Source organism: Asterias rubens, chromosome 15 (assembly GCF_902459465.1).
Source record: "Asterias rubens chromosome 15, eAstRub1.3, whole genome shotgun sequence".
NCBI lineage: Eukaryota > Metazoa > Echinodermata > Asteroidea > Forcipulatida > Asteriidae > Asterias > Asterias rubens.
In genome coordinates, this window is record NC_047076.1 from 1,090,919 (window position 1) to 1,106,363 (window position 15,445).

At 42.1% G+C, this 15,445-nt stretch overlaps 1 protein-coding gene across 3 annotated transcripts; it reads right to left on the minus strand.

Annotated features, from left to right (window-relative positions):
• Positions 1-919: 919 nt before the first annotated feature.
• On the minus strand, positions 920-15,363 carry LOC117300008 (ATP-dependent RNA helicase DEAH12, chloroplastic-like). Of its 3 annotated transcripts, none has more exons than XM_033783657.1 (9): positions 15,070-15,363; positions 13,072-14,442; positions 10,034-12,966; positions 6,380-9,132; positions 5,169-5,403; positions 4,379-4,527; positions 3,763-3,935; positions 3,159-3,439; positions 920-1,946 (listed from the first exon to the last, which is right to left on the minus strand). In XM_033783657.1, the coding sequence occupies exons 2-9, from the start codon at positions 14,414-14,416 to the stop codon at positions 1,719-1,721; spliced, it is 8,097 nt and encodes a 2,698-aa protein (XP_033639548.1). In that variant the 5' UTR covers positions 14,417-14,442; positions 15,070-15,363; the 3' UTR covers positions 920-1,718. The 3 variants fall into 3 exon arrangements, with proteins under 3 accessions (XP_033639548.1, XP_033639549.1, XP_033639547.1); XM_033783658.1 differs by having other exon boundaries at positions 10,034-11,746; positions 11,924-14,442; XM_033783656.1 differs by having other exon boundaries at positions 10,034-14,442.
• Positions 15,364-15,445: the final 82 nt, after the last annotated feature.

Here is a 15,445-nt window from a genome sequence, read left to right on the forward strand (position 1 = left end):
GACGTTACGCGGTGTCATGACATGTGTTTAAAATAAATCCGTTATTATCAATATCGAGAATTGATAATTGTTTTACTGTTTTCTCTAAAAGCAAAGCATTTCATGGAATAATATTTCAAGAGAAAGCTTTTTCATACACAATATCAACCTCTACCCTGTTTTCTCAAAAAGTAAAGCATTTCATGGAATAACCTTTCAAGGGAAGTCTTTCACCATTACCTTCTGTAAACCCTGTAAGTTATTTGTACATCTGTGAACTTTTAATTTTTGTTCTTTCCAGAAGTGTCCAATGGCTTTAAGTATTTCATGTCATAACAATGTTAAAAAATTTAAAACAGAATTCATCAATGTTGAACATTGATGAACTCTGTTTTAAATTCGTTATAATTGAGATCGAATTCCTAAAAACATGAAGATAAAACCATAAAGAAGGCCCCTGATTTCAGAGTAGGGTTTTTAAAACCAAAGATAGATGTACATGTATGTAAGAAGGCTTCGTGCTTGCAAGTTTTAACGCTTTGTGCTCACAGTTCAGGTGTTTTTTTGAACAGCCTATTACATCCCTGATTATTCTCCATTGTCATGAAGCCAACATCTCTCTATGGGAGACAGACTTTTCAATCTAGCATGGGTCGATGGTCGGCCGTTATATATCGGATTGCTACATCGTGTCTAGTGTGTAGTTTGGGGTACAGCCAGATACGTGTAACACAAAGCTAGATTCTATAGGGGGGGGGGGCCTACTTGTTTTTTTTTATAATAATAATAGTAGTGGCTTCTTATCTAGCAAACATGTCCGTCACTCAACATCCAATATTTTACTGCAAGGTATGTGTGACAACATTTGAATTATGAGACCTACTCCTTTTTACATAGCATCATGTAATGGTTTACAAGGTGCTGTGGCGCAATATGCTGCCAATCAAACCAGGAACATAAGGGCGAACCCTTTCTCTGGGTTCTTTTACGTGCGTTACACAACACACTGGACCGACGTCTTTCAACAACTATCTTTCATTTTAAGTAAGTATAAACATTCCTGCATACATTTTTTTAAAGATGAGTTAATACAGTTCCGAGGAAACTAAATACTAGTTATATATTAAGTACTGGTGTTCTAATTCTCCAATATGCAAACAATTTTAATTGGCTAAATAATACCAACACACTTTCAGACAATATTTCAGAACAGTTATAACTGAGCTTCAAGATTCATATAATGAGCTTCAAACATACTATTTATCCTTTTACTTTTGCGCATATAATATAATATTGTTGTATAATTTCAGGAAAACTCTACATTTATATCAATCTCGCAGAATTCACCCGTGGCTTTTTGCCTGATTTTGATGATTTTCAGAATGGCTTTACACCTGTTTCAGAGAGGCGCTCCAGAGTCTCGCCAAATTAAGTTCTGAATTAAGTACATGAAAAGGTTGACGCCTAAAACAGTTTGGAGTGACTGGACAAGCGCCAGGTCAAAGGAACGACTTTTGCAGTCGTTCAGAACAACTTTGGAGCGCCTTGGTTTCAGACATTGATCTTGCCATGAGCCAAATCTAATGATATGTTTTGTTACGTCCGTCTGTCTGAAACCAAAATTGATTTTGGTTAGACCTAGAGTCGCACCTAAGCTATTTGGTTCGGCGCGAGTCTGGTGCACCTGTCTGAAATGAGTGTATTAACTACGCTTTGGAGCGAGCTTGGCGTTTACTTGATTAATATTGAAAACAACCTCCATGCATCTGTGATAGGTGAGCGTAGCACAGGTCACTTGTATCGAAGATAGCCAGGCAAAGCCAACATAAGTGCTTCTTACACTCAGAACAGGTCATGTGAAAGCATCCCTCAATTTTCTCGATATAGATTCCACATGGGCACTTCTTGACATCTTTTCCTTGAATCCACTTCTGAAATGCCACGTCGCTACAGTCCTTGCCATAAGCCTGTAAAAGCAGAGGAAAAAGTGCCATATAGGTGTGAACAAATTAAACACACACTCCCAAACATATACAGGTACAGCACTCCTATACAATAGAGGACACCTTTTGTACTTTCTGTTGTTCCTGTATTGAAGCAATCCCTATTGGTTTTGTACACAAATGACTACCGGTAGTGAGGACCCATGAAAACAAAGAACGGACTAGTGAGGACCTATTGCATACACACAGTCGTGTTTGACCATTACGTTAGAGGACACCTATTGTGCTTTCTGTTGTTCCTGTATTGAAGCAATCCCTATTGGTTTTTGTACACAAATGACTAGTGAGGACTCATGAAAACAAAGAACCGACTAGTGAGGACCTATTGCATACACACAGTCGTGTTTGTCCATTACATTAGAGGACACCTATTGTGCTTTCTGTTGTTCCTGTATTGAAGCAATCCTTATTGGTTTTGTACACAGATGACTAGTGAGGACCCATGAAAACAAAGAACCGACTAGTGAGGACCTATTGCATACACACAGTCGTGTTTGTCCATTACATTAGAGGACACCTATTGTGCTTTCTGTTGTTCCTGTATTGAAGCAATCCTTATTGGTTTTGTACACAGATGACTAGTGAGGACACCTGAAAACAAAGTACCGACTAGTGAGGACCTATTGTCCCTTTTGTTAAATGTCCTCAGACGATGGGCAATACAAACACACACATACATGTAGCTCTGTGTTGCAGTCGCCGTGTGGACATTCCTTTAGTTCTGTACACTTAAAGGCGCTGGACACTATTGGTAATTGTCAAAGATTAGCCTTCTCAACATATGCATAAAATTACAAACCTGTGAAAATTTGAGCTCAACACGTCGTCAAAGTTGCGAGAGAATAATGAAGAAAAAAAAAACCTTGTCACACGAAGTTGTGTGCTTTCAGATGCTTGATTTCGAGACATTAAATTCTAAACTTGGGGTCTCAAAATCAAGTTCATGGAAAAATACTTCTTTGTCGAAAAATACGTCACTACAGAGGAGCCGTTTCTCACAAAATTTTATACTATCAACCTCTCCCCATTATTCAATATTTTTTTGTGGTATTTTTTAAAACTTTGGTACAAAGGCTCTTGCTAACTAGCTTTCTTCTCCTGCCTTGGATTCATTCCTTAGTTTTACTCTATCATAATTTTGTTTTGTTTTTAGAAGTCATCTGACGCTACCGTTACCTTAAATTCCTCGCATGTATATCCCATATGAGGTTCTGAACCACACGATGAACACAAACGATTCCGACACTCCTGACATGAGAAGACCCCGACATCCTTCGTTGTCTTATAGATCATGTGACAATCTGGTGTTGGGCAAAACTTCAGTTTTCCCTCGCTCTTCTGGGTGACATGTGACTCCAGAGCCAGATCAAACAAGCGTCGTCTCTTTGTTTCATCACTGCAGAGAACACGGAAGTCGCAGAGCAACATTGGGAGGCCACATCCATCACATGGACACTCTGAAGAGATAAAGTTCAAAACATGGTCAGTAAATACGGTTCATCTTTCTTAAAGGAACATTATATAATTGGTTTTTGCTAACAAAAAGCACCATGTAGTTGTTTACAGGGTGCTGTGGTGCAATATGAGGAACCCCTTCTCTTTAGGATAAGGGTTTTGGGTTCTTATACAAGCATTAGTCAACACACGATACCAACAGCTTTACGTCCCATCCCTCTGTTACAACACTGTTGATGGTTGTTTCATGAGATGTGTTTTGCTTTGACTAAAACAAACAAAATGTCATGAACAAAATAATTATTGTTAAGATATTTTATTTTACCAATGGGGTAATCCTTGCTAGCGTTCTGTAACCTGACGGTAAACATCTCATGAAGGCATTGAAGATGGAACCCATGGGAGCAAGCACTCAGACGATACATCTCCTCAGTGGCTTCCACTGCTGTGTAACAAATGCCGCATTCCACTTCAGTGGTTGCATCATCTCCTCCAACTCTGAAATAAAAGGAAAACAATGTTGATGTTCTGCAAGGGTTTTCATGCCAGTTTAAAGCACTGCAGCCGGTTTCGCGAAATGCTAGGATTAATCCTATCTCTAACCCGTCCTAACTTAGGTGGGTTCAATGCGTCCTGACGTCCATAGAAGTGGAACTTAACTCGTCCTGAGTCCTAAGATTAATCCTAATGTTAGGAAGAGTTTGGTGAAATCGACGGCTGGACACGTAATTGTCAAAGACCAGTATTTCTCGTTTGGTGTATCCCAACATATGCATAAAATATCAAATCTGTGAAAATTTGGGCCCAATTGGTTATCAAACTGCAAGAAAAAATGAAAGAAAAAACACCCTTGTTGCACAAATTTGTATGCTTTCAGATGTCTTGATCTAGCAACTAGGATGTGTGCGCTAAATAAGAACCAATGATTATTTTCTCCTCACCTGATGGCAGCTTGTTGTCCAGCTTCTTGGAGGCAGTTTCTCACCATCTTGTGGACGTTATCAAAGACATTCTGATTGCCCTCTATAAGAAGGTTTCCTTGGCACATGTTCAATGTTATAGCTTTGGCTCCAGTTTCTTCAACAAGTTTCTGTCAAAAAGGAAGAAAAAAGAGAATGATAAATCCTCACATCTGGGCCCAACCACTGCCCAAAACAATTCTGCTAAGCGGAAATGAGCAGGATACCAGTCACAAAATGTACATGAGACATGGTAGTTTGGCTGATAACCTTATTTTGGTGAGCAAAAAGTTTTTTACGCTTAGCTACTATTTCTGCTTTATTATAAGCAGCTCTATGAAATTGGGGTCAGGGCAAAAGCACTAAATTTTGGCGTCATCAATGTTTGTGTGTACAACATCAGGGTTAGTTTCAAGAAGATTTGCAGTTCAAAAATCAGGTTACACCTTTGCACTTTTGGGACACACAAATTTTCTTTTACACATTATTACAACAATTATTACACTGTCAATCTGTCATTGACTTTCTGCAACATTATTTTAGCTCTGAAAACCTGACCATAACATGACTGTGTTTTATTCTGACGGATCTTCTGCAAATATTATAGCTATATTTAGTCCATAGTAAGATTTCAAAGAGGGGAAAATGAAATAAATGTTTGTGATGCAACAAAGTAACTTTTCCATCAGCAACAACAATGGACATTATTTTTGGCTTTATACAAAATATAATTCCACTAGTCCATAGTAGAAACTATTGACCAACTACTCACCTTAAGCCAAGGTCCATAAGCTTTCACTAATGCCCTTACAGCTCTCCCTTTAGTACAACCTTCAGAGAGACCTGCAGTCAATGAAATTTCTTTCAGTTGATTCTTACAGATGATGTTGATGTAGTTCTTCACTTGCTCCTTCAAGACTTCTCTGACCTCATCCTTTCCGTAAATCACAATGAGATGGCGACGGGTGTCCACCATTGCGTGAGCCTCCAACCCGTAAGTAAGATGTCTGGGAAATGAGGTATAGAAAAAAAAGTAAGACTGTATTTTGTTTTACCTACACAGTTAAAGCCATTGGACCCTTTTGGTAAACAGTATTGTCCAAGGCCCATACTTTGTGTATCACAACTTCTATATAAAATAACACACCTGTGAAAATTTAGGCTTAATCGATCATCGGAGTCGGGAGAAAATAACGGGAAAACCCACCCTTGTATCCGCACGTTTCGCCGTGTCATGACATGTGTTTAAAATAAATCCGTAATTCTCGATATCCGGAATTGATATTGTTTTACTGTTTTCTCAAAAAGCAAAGCATTTCATGTAATAATATTTCAAGAGAAGTCTTTCACCACTACCTTCTGTAAACCCTGTAAGTTATTTGTAAATCTGTGAATTTTTTATTTTTTTCTGTACCGAAAGGTTCCATTGGCTTTAAGCGAGCGTTCACTAACTATAGTTTGTATAGCGCAATCTTTACAATAATAGTGCCCTGGTCATTGGGCCAACAACATTTCCTTTAATCTTTCTCATCTCCCTGAGGAGTATACAGCCCGAGCTGTCATGCGCTCAGAAGGCTTTTTCATACACAATATCAACCTCTACCCTAGCGGGTACCCATTTATACCCCTGGGTGAAGAGAGGCCATTTTAGGATCTTGCTCAAGGACACGCGTATCACGAACTGGATTTGAACCCATGCCCCAACGACTTAACCACCGACTTAAATTTGACGTTTGTTTATTGAGACAGAATGCTTGGGAATCATAAATACCAATTATTAAAGTGGAGCTAATCGGACAAAAACAGAATGTGGAACAAACTCCCAACTCAGTGAAGACATGCGGGACTGTTGATAATTTCAAGACCAAATTGAAAACTCATCCTACAATAATAATATAACAATATTGAAGTCTTATAAAGCGCACGTGTCTACCAAACAAGGTACTCAAGGCGCTGAGTATATACAAACTTTCAGAAACTTACCTCAAGCCATTCTTGTGAAGTAACTTCAGAATGTGATATTTGATCTGAAATGAAACCTCCTCCTCGCACAGATCATTTAGTGATACCGTCTCGCCCCGGATGTAAGACAGAAGTTCTCGGCGTGTCCTATGAACTTCTTGGATGTTTTCACCAGCGACGTTTATCACCCAGTCATTTGTCTTCTTGCTCTTACTCACTCTGACATTCAAATTTCTGACTCCTTCGCTCACCTCCTCAACGAGCTTTGTGATTCTTTGCTCAATGCACTTGTAGACGTCAGGATTACAGAAGAGCATGCAAGATGCCGTAAGCTTCACAATATAAATCTGGCCTGCCGAGTTGCGTGGAGGGTTGTCTTGAATATTCAGAATACAACCATCTACTTCATCTTCGTTGTCACACTCAAAGTTGGCGATAGCCTTCCTGCTTTGTGTTTTCTCCGATCGCGCCGACAGTATGTTGATGTCTAGTTGATCTTCTCGTAGTGTGCCTTCGAACATTTTGTAGATGTCTTGAGTGACCTGGTCGTCTTTGATAAGAATTGCTGGGGGTTGACGAGCAATACTGCATTTGACTTTTTTGCAGTCTGTATAATCTTCAATAGCTTCTTCCAGTTCTTCATTGGTTGCATCTGTGTGAACGTTTCGGAGGTACAGAGCTCTTGTGTTATTCTTTTTAAGTTGGCACTCCAATAGCTTCCCTTTGAAGTCAAAATTTTGCAAGCTTTCTTTCATTTCTAAGGCTTGGTTTGATGTGTCAAAGTTGATAAATGCTTGGCCTTTTGACGGCCAGGTGTACCATATGACCACGATCCTTGAGCTGACTCTAGCGATATCTCTGTTTTGAAAACTACGTCCCAGAATTGGTTCGAGCTGAAGGGTGTCCTCTACTTCTAGCAGCATCTTTGTTTCCTCCGCTGTCTTGGGGGAACTGAAGGTAATGCGACCCCACTTGGCTGTAGTTTGCTTTTGAAACTTGTACACGTCAAGAATCTCATTCTGAGTGCAACAAGAAGAGAGACAAATCATCTTCAAATCATCTTCGGACATGTCTCCTGTAACATTACTGACCTCCAGGCTTCTGTAATCATTTGGCATCAAGATGAATTTTGTCTGACCTCCTGCTACGACGACTTGACGGACAACTCCTGATTCCCCTACTGGCACTTCAATCTGTTCTCTCTGGATAGACTCCAGCTCTTCTTTGAGGAGTCTCTCAACATACGATGTTGCAAACTCGCAAATGTTCATCTTCACGAACATCTGCAACTTTTTTGTGGCTCTGTTGACCTGGATAATGCAAGGAGAACCTTTCACTTCTGTGATATACTCTTCCATAGCCCGGACCTTTTCATTTCTCTTTATGGTAAGACGTCTCATCACAGCAGTTCCAAGTTGGATCGCAGGAGCCTCTTGCAAAGCCATTTCTTGAAGTGCGCCCACATCAATCTCGTCATAAAACATCGGAGCAACTTCCTGAAGCCAATCGATGTTAACTCGAGTCACATTGAAGAGGAAGCTTCGGGATGTTTGTTTGAACTCTTCATACACTACCCATTTAGGATTGCAGTCTAGTGCAACGAGAGACGAAGATGGATGGATGAACCCGGATTTCTGATGAGGAAGAACCGTGTAACCTGCTCTTGGATGACCGTTGTATAAACTCAACGTCTGAAAGTAAGCTGACATGATGATCTTTTGAAGTGACTCAGTCTTTGCCGCATCAATGGCTTCCATCTTGTAGTCCCTTGCATTACACTCGATGTTATGTTTAAGCTTTAACACCTGGGCTGCTTCGTTAGCAGACTCTCGAACAGCTCTCAGCGTCTTGGAATTCATGCTGTTCTCCATACACCACGCCTTCTGCTTAGCCGCTGCTTTGCTATTCCAAGATCCGTAAGCTTTAAGCATTGTTATAACATCTCCACTGTCATGACAATACTTGAGCTTCAGACGGTCTGCTTTCTCTTTGTCTTTATCGGAGCCTCCTCTATAGAACAAACTTCCAGGAGCAGAGATCAAGGCAGCGATGATGACAGCTTCAGAGGTAAGATGTTTCTCTACTCCTTCAAGAATAACCTTTGAGAGACGTGGCTCCATTGGAAATGTTGCCATCTTACGACCCAAAGAGGTCAACTTATTAGCTGCATCCACGGCACCCAGCAACCTCAGGGTAGTCATAGCCTGCTGTGTAGCTTCTCGATCAGGCGCCTGGATGAAATCAAAGTTCGCCACGTCTTCGACACCAAGCTCTAAAAGCTGCAGTGCTGCCATCCCGAGGTGAACACGCAAAATCTCCGGTTTCATCATTTCATTCAGGTCCTTATACTCTTCTTTGGTGTACAATCGATAGCAAACACCTGGGCCTGTCCTACCTGCTCGGCCCGCCCGTTGCTGAGCTGACGCTTGAGTTATCGCTGTCACCTTCAAAAGACTCATGCTACGCTTTGGATCATATTGACACTCTTTGACAACGCCAGTGTCAATGACATATCGGATACCTTTAATAGTCACTGAGGTCTCAGCGACATTGGTTGCAAAGATTATCTTCCTTTGTCCAGCTTTTGCGTCTGCGAATACTTTCATCTGGTCTTCTGGCTGGAGTCGTCCATGAAGGGGTAGTATCAGTGCCTCTTTATCTTGGTCATCAGGTCTTTGGCCGAGGGAAGTTGATAAGTCTCGACATGCTTGTTCAATCTCATTGGCCGATGTCAAGAAGACTAGAATGTCACCTTCCTTCTCATCTCGATGCACCTGCAGAATTTAAGAAGAAAAACAAAAATCCTTTTTTAATATAAAATAGATTTAAAATTTGCATTGGGGATGAAGAATATTAACTTAGAGAGGTTTGTGGGAACACCATGTGAAGTTTCTTTTGAGTAGTGTTGGTTCTGTAAAGAACTGGTGGTTAAAAAATTTCAGAACATACACAACTCTTGAGAGATTTACTCATGGTGTTATCGCAAATCTCTCTTAGTTATACAGTGTATTTCTACCATGCAAAGGTTCTAGTTCTACTTATAACAAGTATGTAGGGTCCGTATGCATGATTAAATGTAACTAGCATATTTCATGAAAAAAGGGCTTATTGTTTGAAACATTTTATCATTTTAGAAGAGAACAAAAACTTTTTGTGGGAAACAATTATCATCTGAACTTTGAAAACAATTATGGACTTATCGGGTACATTTTGTTTTGCCCTTCGTTCGAGATCAAATGTACAGAATCAAAGTCATGAAAGTGACGCTAGGAGTGAGATTAGTCTGTGCATTAGAGCTTTATCATACTGCCATCTTGGTCATCCTCCCTGTATCCTAACAGCAGTAATAGGTGCTATTGTTTATTGTACAAAAAGGAACCAGACTATTTTTCCATATGGCCTCGGTTTGGTTACATTGATTTCAATGGAAGAAAATCAAGATGGCTGCACCATGATAAAGGTCTAGATACTAGGGAAAGCCCTGTTCACACTTCCTGTGAATGCAATACAAATGTTGTCGTCACAGCGAATAATTCGCATGTTGACTTGTGCTCAACTCCTGCAAAACATTCGCTGCGAAAATAGCCCTGTGACATCAAAATTCTAATCGTATTTACATTGGCAGGATATATGAACCGGCTTAAGCGGGGAAACCAAACACTATGGGTTTCTCACCTTTGCAGTCTGTTTGACGGCTTTCCCAACATAGTCACCCTCTCCGATGCTGACATCATCACCAATCCATCGTTTATCCACCGGAAATGTCCGACCAGGAACCTTTATCTCTTTACACTCATCGAGGTAGTTGGAGAATAAGGTGGTGTCGATTGTGGCAGACATTATGAGAAGGTGAAGATCTTTTCTGCTTCGAAGGAGTTTCTTCAGCGTTGCCAACAATATATCCGTGTCTACAGATCTCTCATGGGCCTCGTCGACGATGACGCAAGTATAGTCGGACAGATTTGGGTCGGCGATGATCAAGTTGAGGAGTTTCCGATCCGTCATGAAAGTAACAACTGTTTTGGCACTGACAGATTTCTTGTTGCCGACAAAATATCCAACTTCTTCGCTAACCTGGCATCCGTATTCTTCAGCGACACGTTTTGAAAGAGTGAGTGCCGCAACTCTTCTAGGTTGTGTGCAAACTACCCGCCATTGTGGTCTCTGGCTGGAGCCTTCATCTTCCTGACTCTCCAGGGCCATGTCTACGAGATACTGTGGAATCTGTGTGCTCTTTCCAGATCCTGTCTCGCCTTGCAAGACAACAGCTTTATTCCATCGCATAGCTTCCTCAATCCTAGACCTGTAGCCATAAACCGGTAGAGGGGAATCCAAACGACGACATTCTCTCAGAAATTGATGACGAATCTTGTGTACCTCTGACAAGGTTTGGGTTTCTGACTCTAAACCTTCCAAAGCGGTTTCAATATTAAGGCATGCGTTGTTGAACTCATCCAGGAATCTTTGTTTCTCCTCCAAATGGTGCTCATGTGTTTCGATAGAAATTTTATATCGGTGAATTTCAGCAAAGGACAGGTTTTCTTTGAAGGCGTCTCTGCAATCTGACAAATCCGAGTTGATGACTTTACATTCTTCTGTAATTTTATAGTTAATGTCATGGACTTTCTCTGGCATTTCTCTTTCTTTTAAGTCCTTCAGTACTTTTTTTGCAATGTGTGGTTCCACTTCTTCATTGTGCCAGGAGAGGACAGGTTTTATACAATGGCCAGAGATTGGTTTCCCATAAAGCTTACAAACTGCCTCCATCGCATCTTCCCGTCTCTTAAACTTCAGAGAGCATCTCCCGGAGGCCAACACTGCGTCAACAAATCCATGACATTCCTCTCTCACAAGATATACAACATCACTCTCTGAGATGTTTCTTGGGAGATCTGTTAAGACAACTTCATTCGGACTTCTTTCCTGTGTATTATCTTTGTCTGTGCATGGTTTATATTTTGACCTTACAAGCCCGCCAGTTGTTCCCTTATCACCGTCATTTGATTCATCAGTTTTGTCACCACTCCTCAACTGAGACCTTACATCTCCTACAGAGCTACCTTTCCCTCTATGACCACGCCCATTTCTACCTTGACCACGCCCACCTTTCTGTTCTTGCTCCCTTTCTGTGTGACGATATCCCCTTTGACTCTCCTCTTTCAAATCTTTAGTTTGTTGGGCGTCCTCAAGCCATCTCTCAACATTTACCCGACCCTCATCAGGACCGTGACCAAGTTGTTCAACATGAAGAGACAGGCCGGACTTCTTGTTTCGGTAAGACTCTTTTGATACTGGGAAACTGGCTTTAATTGGAGTGTCATTCCCAAGACGCCACAGGTCATTGTTCAAAACACCGAAAGCTGCTGTTGCCATCTTGAGATCTGGAAACTGAAGAACAGCAAATTGGTTGTTGTGTTTTTGGGAAGGTTTCAACCCCGAGCACTGACAGTTTAAATCAAGGGACTCCAGAAAGTCATAGAATTCCGCAAGATCGAAATTCTCTCCAATATTTGTTACCCAGAGAGATGAAGACTGTTTGACTTGAGAGGAACTGGCATGACTCACCACAGTAGAGCAGATGCTCCTCACTTCACTACATTCTGATTGATTATCAGAATCTTCTCCCATTTTCTGTCGCCAGTTTCTTGTCCTCCTTCCACGGCCTCTACCTCCAAGACCTCTCCCTCCACGGCTTCTCCCTCTACGGCTGCTCTCTCCTCGATTTCTACATCCTCGACCTCTGTAGCCTTGACCCCTCCCTTCATGACTTCCTCGAGTTGCCCCTTCAGGGTATCCAGTTGCTTCAAAGGAAGGGGGATGCAAATCTCCACTGGGGCTCGCCATAGCTTTTCGATGACTGTAGCTTACGCACATTTCAGGGCCACCCCGAAAAATCCAGCGGTTATGCAGAAAACTTTGAGCCATATTTGTGTCCGTGACAGATGCAAAATGGATAATAGCAAATCGCCTCCCTGATTTGGAAATAAAAAAGTCTACATCTGAGAATGATATCTTTTTGTCGGACAAGAAACGACAAAATCCATCATTGCTCACTCCGTCATCGATGTTTTTCACATGTAATGAGATTGGCTGTGATGATGTACCACTCCTCTCACTCATTCCTGATGCAATGCTGCTCTGGTCATCATCTCTATCATAAGGAATATTTGGAGCAAGAGGCATCGACATCAATGAGGGGATGTTCTTTTCAGAAGCTTGGGGCTGTCTAGGTGCCCCGATTGGATGCTGGCTTTGGTCAGCCCTCAGTTGAACATCTTGCTCAGAATGTGTCAGGCTGGGCCGGCGGTCACCTGTTGTATAACCACCTCTTTCGTGTCCTTGATATTTGCCTCGCCCAGAGGAATCACCACAGCCAGTCTGTGAAGATTGAGGGTCATATGCCATGTATGGATCCTGGCGCGAGGGTCCGGGATGATTATCTGGCGTGTAACCACCTCTATGGTGTCCTCGATAGTTTCCTCGATAGTTTCCTCGCCCAGAGGAATTACCCCGGCCAGTCTGTGAAGTTTGATGGTCATATGCCATGTCCAAAGGTCGGTGGCGGTCATCTGGTGTGTAACCACCTCTCGGGTAACCTCGATAGTTTCCTCGCCCAGAGGAATTACCCTGGCCAGTCTGTGAAGATCGATGGTCAACTGCCATGTCTGAAGGTCGGTGGTGGTCATCTGGTGTGTAAGCACCTCTAGGGTGACCTCGATAGTTTCCTCGCCCAGAGGAATTACCCCGGCCAGTCTGTGAAGATTGATGGTCATATGCCATGTCCGAAGGTCGGTGGCGGTCATCTGGTGTGTAACCAGATCTAGGGTGTCCTCGATAGTTTCCTCGCCCAGAGGAATTACCCCGGCCAGTCTGTGAAGATCGATGGTCAACTGCCATGTCCGAAGGTCGGTGGCGGTCATCTGGTGTGTAACCACCTCTCGGGTGACCTCGATAGTTTCCTCGCCCAGAGGAATTACCCCGGCCAGTCTGTGAAGATCGATGGTCAACTGCCATGTCCGAAGGTCGGTGGCGGTCATCTGGTGTGTAAGCACCTCTAGGGTGACCTCGATAGTTTCCTCGCCCAGAGGAATTACCGCGGCCAGTCTGTGAAGATTGATGGTCATATGCCATGTCTGAAGGTCGGTGGCGGTCATCTGGTGTGTAACCAAATCTAGGGTGTCCTCGATAGTTTCCTCGCCCAGAGGAATTACCCCGGCCAGTCTGTGAAGATCGATGGTCAACTGCCATGTCTGAAGGTCGGTGGCGGTCATCTGGTGTGTATCCATCTCTAGGGTGACCTTGATAGTTTCCTCGGTCAGAAGATGGATGCTGGTCACTTTCTTGATGAGAATATTGGTCATGATTACGGTGACCTTGTTGATGTCTCTGGCGTTGGTCATATGAAGGAGACTGACCATCAGGATGAACCTTGTTCTGGTGTGGATTGTTTCCATGAACAGCTGAGGATGTTTTTCCATTTTTGTTTTGTCTGGGACGACGCGATCTTTGGTCTTGTAAAAAAGCTGACAGTTTCCTGTCAGATGCTCCGATTGAGCAATTATTGAGAATCCCCTGTGCTGCAGCAGCATCTTCTTGATTTTTAAACAGAATGCTAGCTTGGCTGTTCTGTGAATCCTTCATCGACCAGTCTATATTTTGATAATTTGTGACGTTTAAGCAGCCCAGAAAAGTTTTGAATGAGTCTTGGTCAGTGCATATATTTTTCACCTGTACTTGTAACTTCAATCTCGTTGATGTTGTTTGTCTTGCAGCATTGGAAGATGAATCTTGCATCACCTTCATCGCAGCTGAAACATTTGTCTTTCCCATGCTTCCCTCTCTGTCTTCTTTGGGTAAATCTTTACCCAGACCACCTCCCCCAACTTCCTCCTCCTCCTCCTCCTCCTCCCCCTCCTCCTCATCTGCATCGGTCTCTTCTTCACTACTTGTTTCCTCCGAGGACTCAATAGAGTCACTGAACACCATCAGATCATCTTCTCCCATATTATCACAATCAGAAGATGAAATGATTGGAAAATGTTCCCTTGAAGCCATCATTAACTGTGTTGTATCACTGCTAGAATCTGCAATTAGAAGAGAGAAAAAAACAGAGCAAAAATTAGTAAATTACTAATTGCATGGCAATTATTAGCTATTATTAATAATTCTGCTACACAAGATCTGTTGCACATTTTTAAGTTACATTTTTGTTTCATAGGATGGGGATATGGTTTTAAAAGTTTGTTGGTACATCAACAATGGATGGTGTGAGATATAGCTACCCTTTTTACACTATCTACTTTTGATCCGCAGAAAATAGCAAATAGGTATGTGGGAGGGGGGAGGGGGTGGGGGGGGTGGGGGAAGGTGGGCGCAAGGAGGGCAAGGGTTATGCCATGTTGCATCACTATATAGCCTTGGTTAATGATAGTCTTGGTTAATGATACTCTTACCTTTCTTCATCGAGTCTTGGAATTTACACTTGTGCTTTTGTTATATAATTTTAAAGGTCTTAAATACTACATCGACGCCTACATACTACATCTCTGGACCCCTGCTCTATATCCTGACGACATCATTTTAGTTCAGCAAGCCCGCTCATTTGTTTGACCCCACCCCGTATTTGCTGACAGTGGATTGGGAAAGTAAATGACAGTCACAATTGTGTGCAAACTTTACCGACCAAAAAAAAAAGTCTTCTAAATACTTGCTTTTTACAAAGAAAAAACCCCAGCCTGGCTGTCTGACGATCCCTTGCACGTTCTCTCTCCAGGCGGACAAACACGGTTGCAATGACGTTGTAAGAAGCTAGCCGAGGCTACGCCCTTCAAATCCAACGAAAATGCCCAAAGTTCCAAAATTTATGTAATAAAAACACACCATTTGGGCCATCAAACTCTCCGTCCCCAATTGATCATTAAATAATCAAATAACGTTGGTGAGATATCTAGCTTTCGTGAAAAACCACTAAGCTATTTTTGTCCCGCAGTTCTGCAGCAGATCGTTTTGCCAAAAAGTTATTGCTCACATCCGGAAACCAGCGAACTTTTCATTTGGTCTGAGATAGCGGGGAATTCCCCGTCTGTA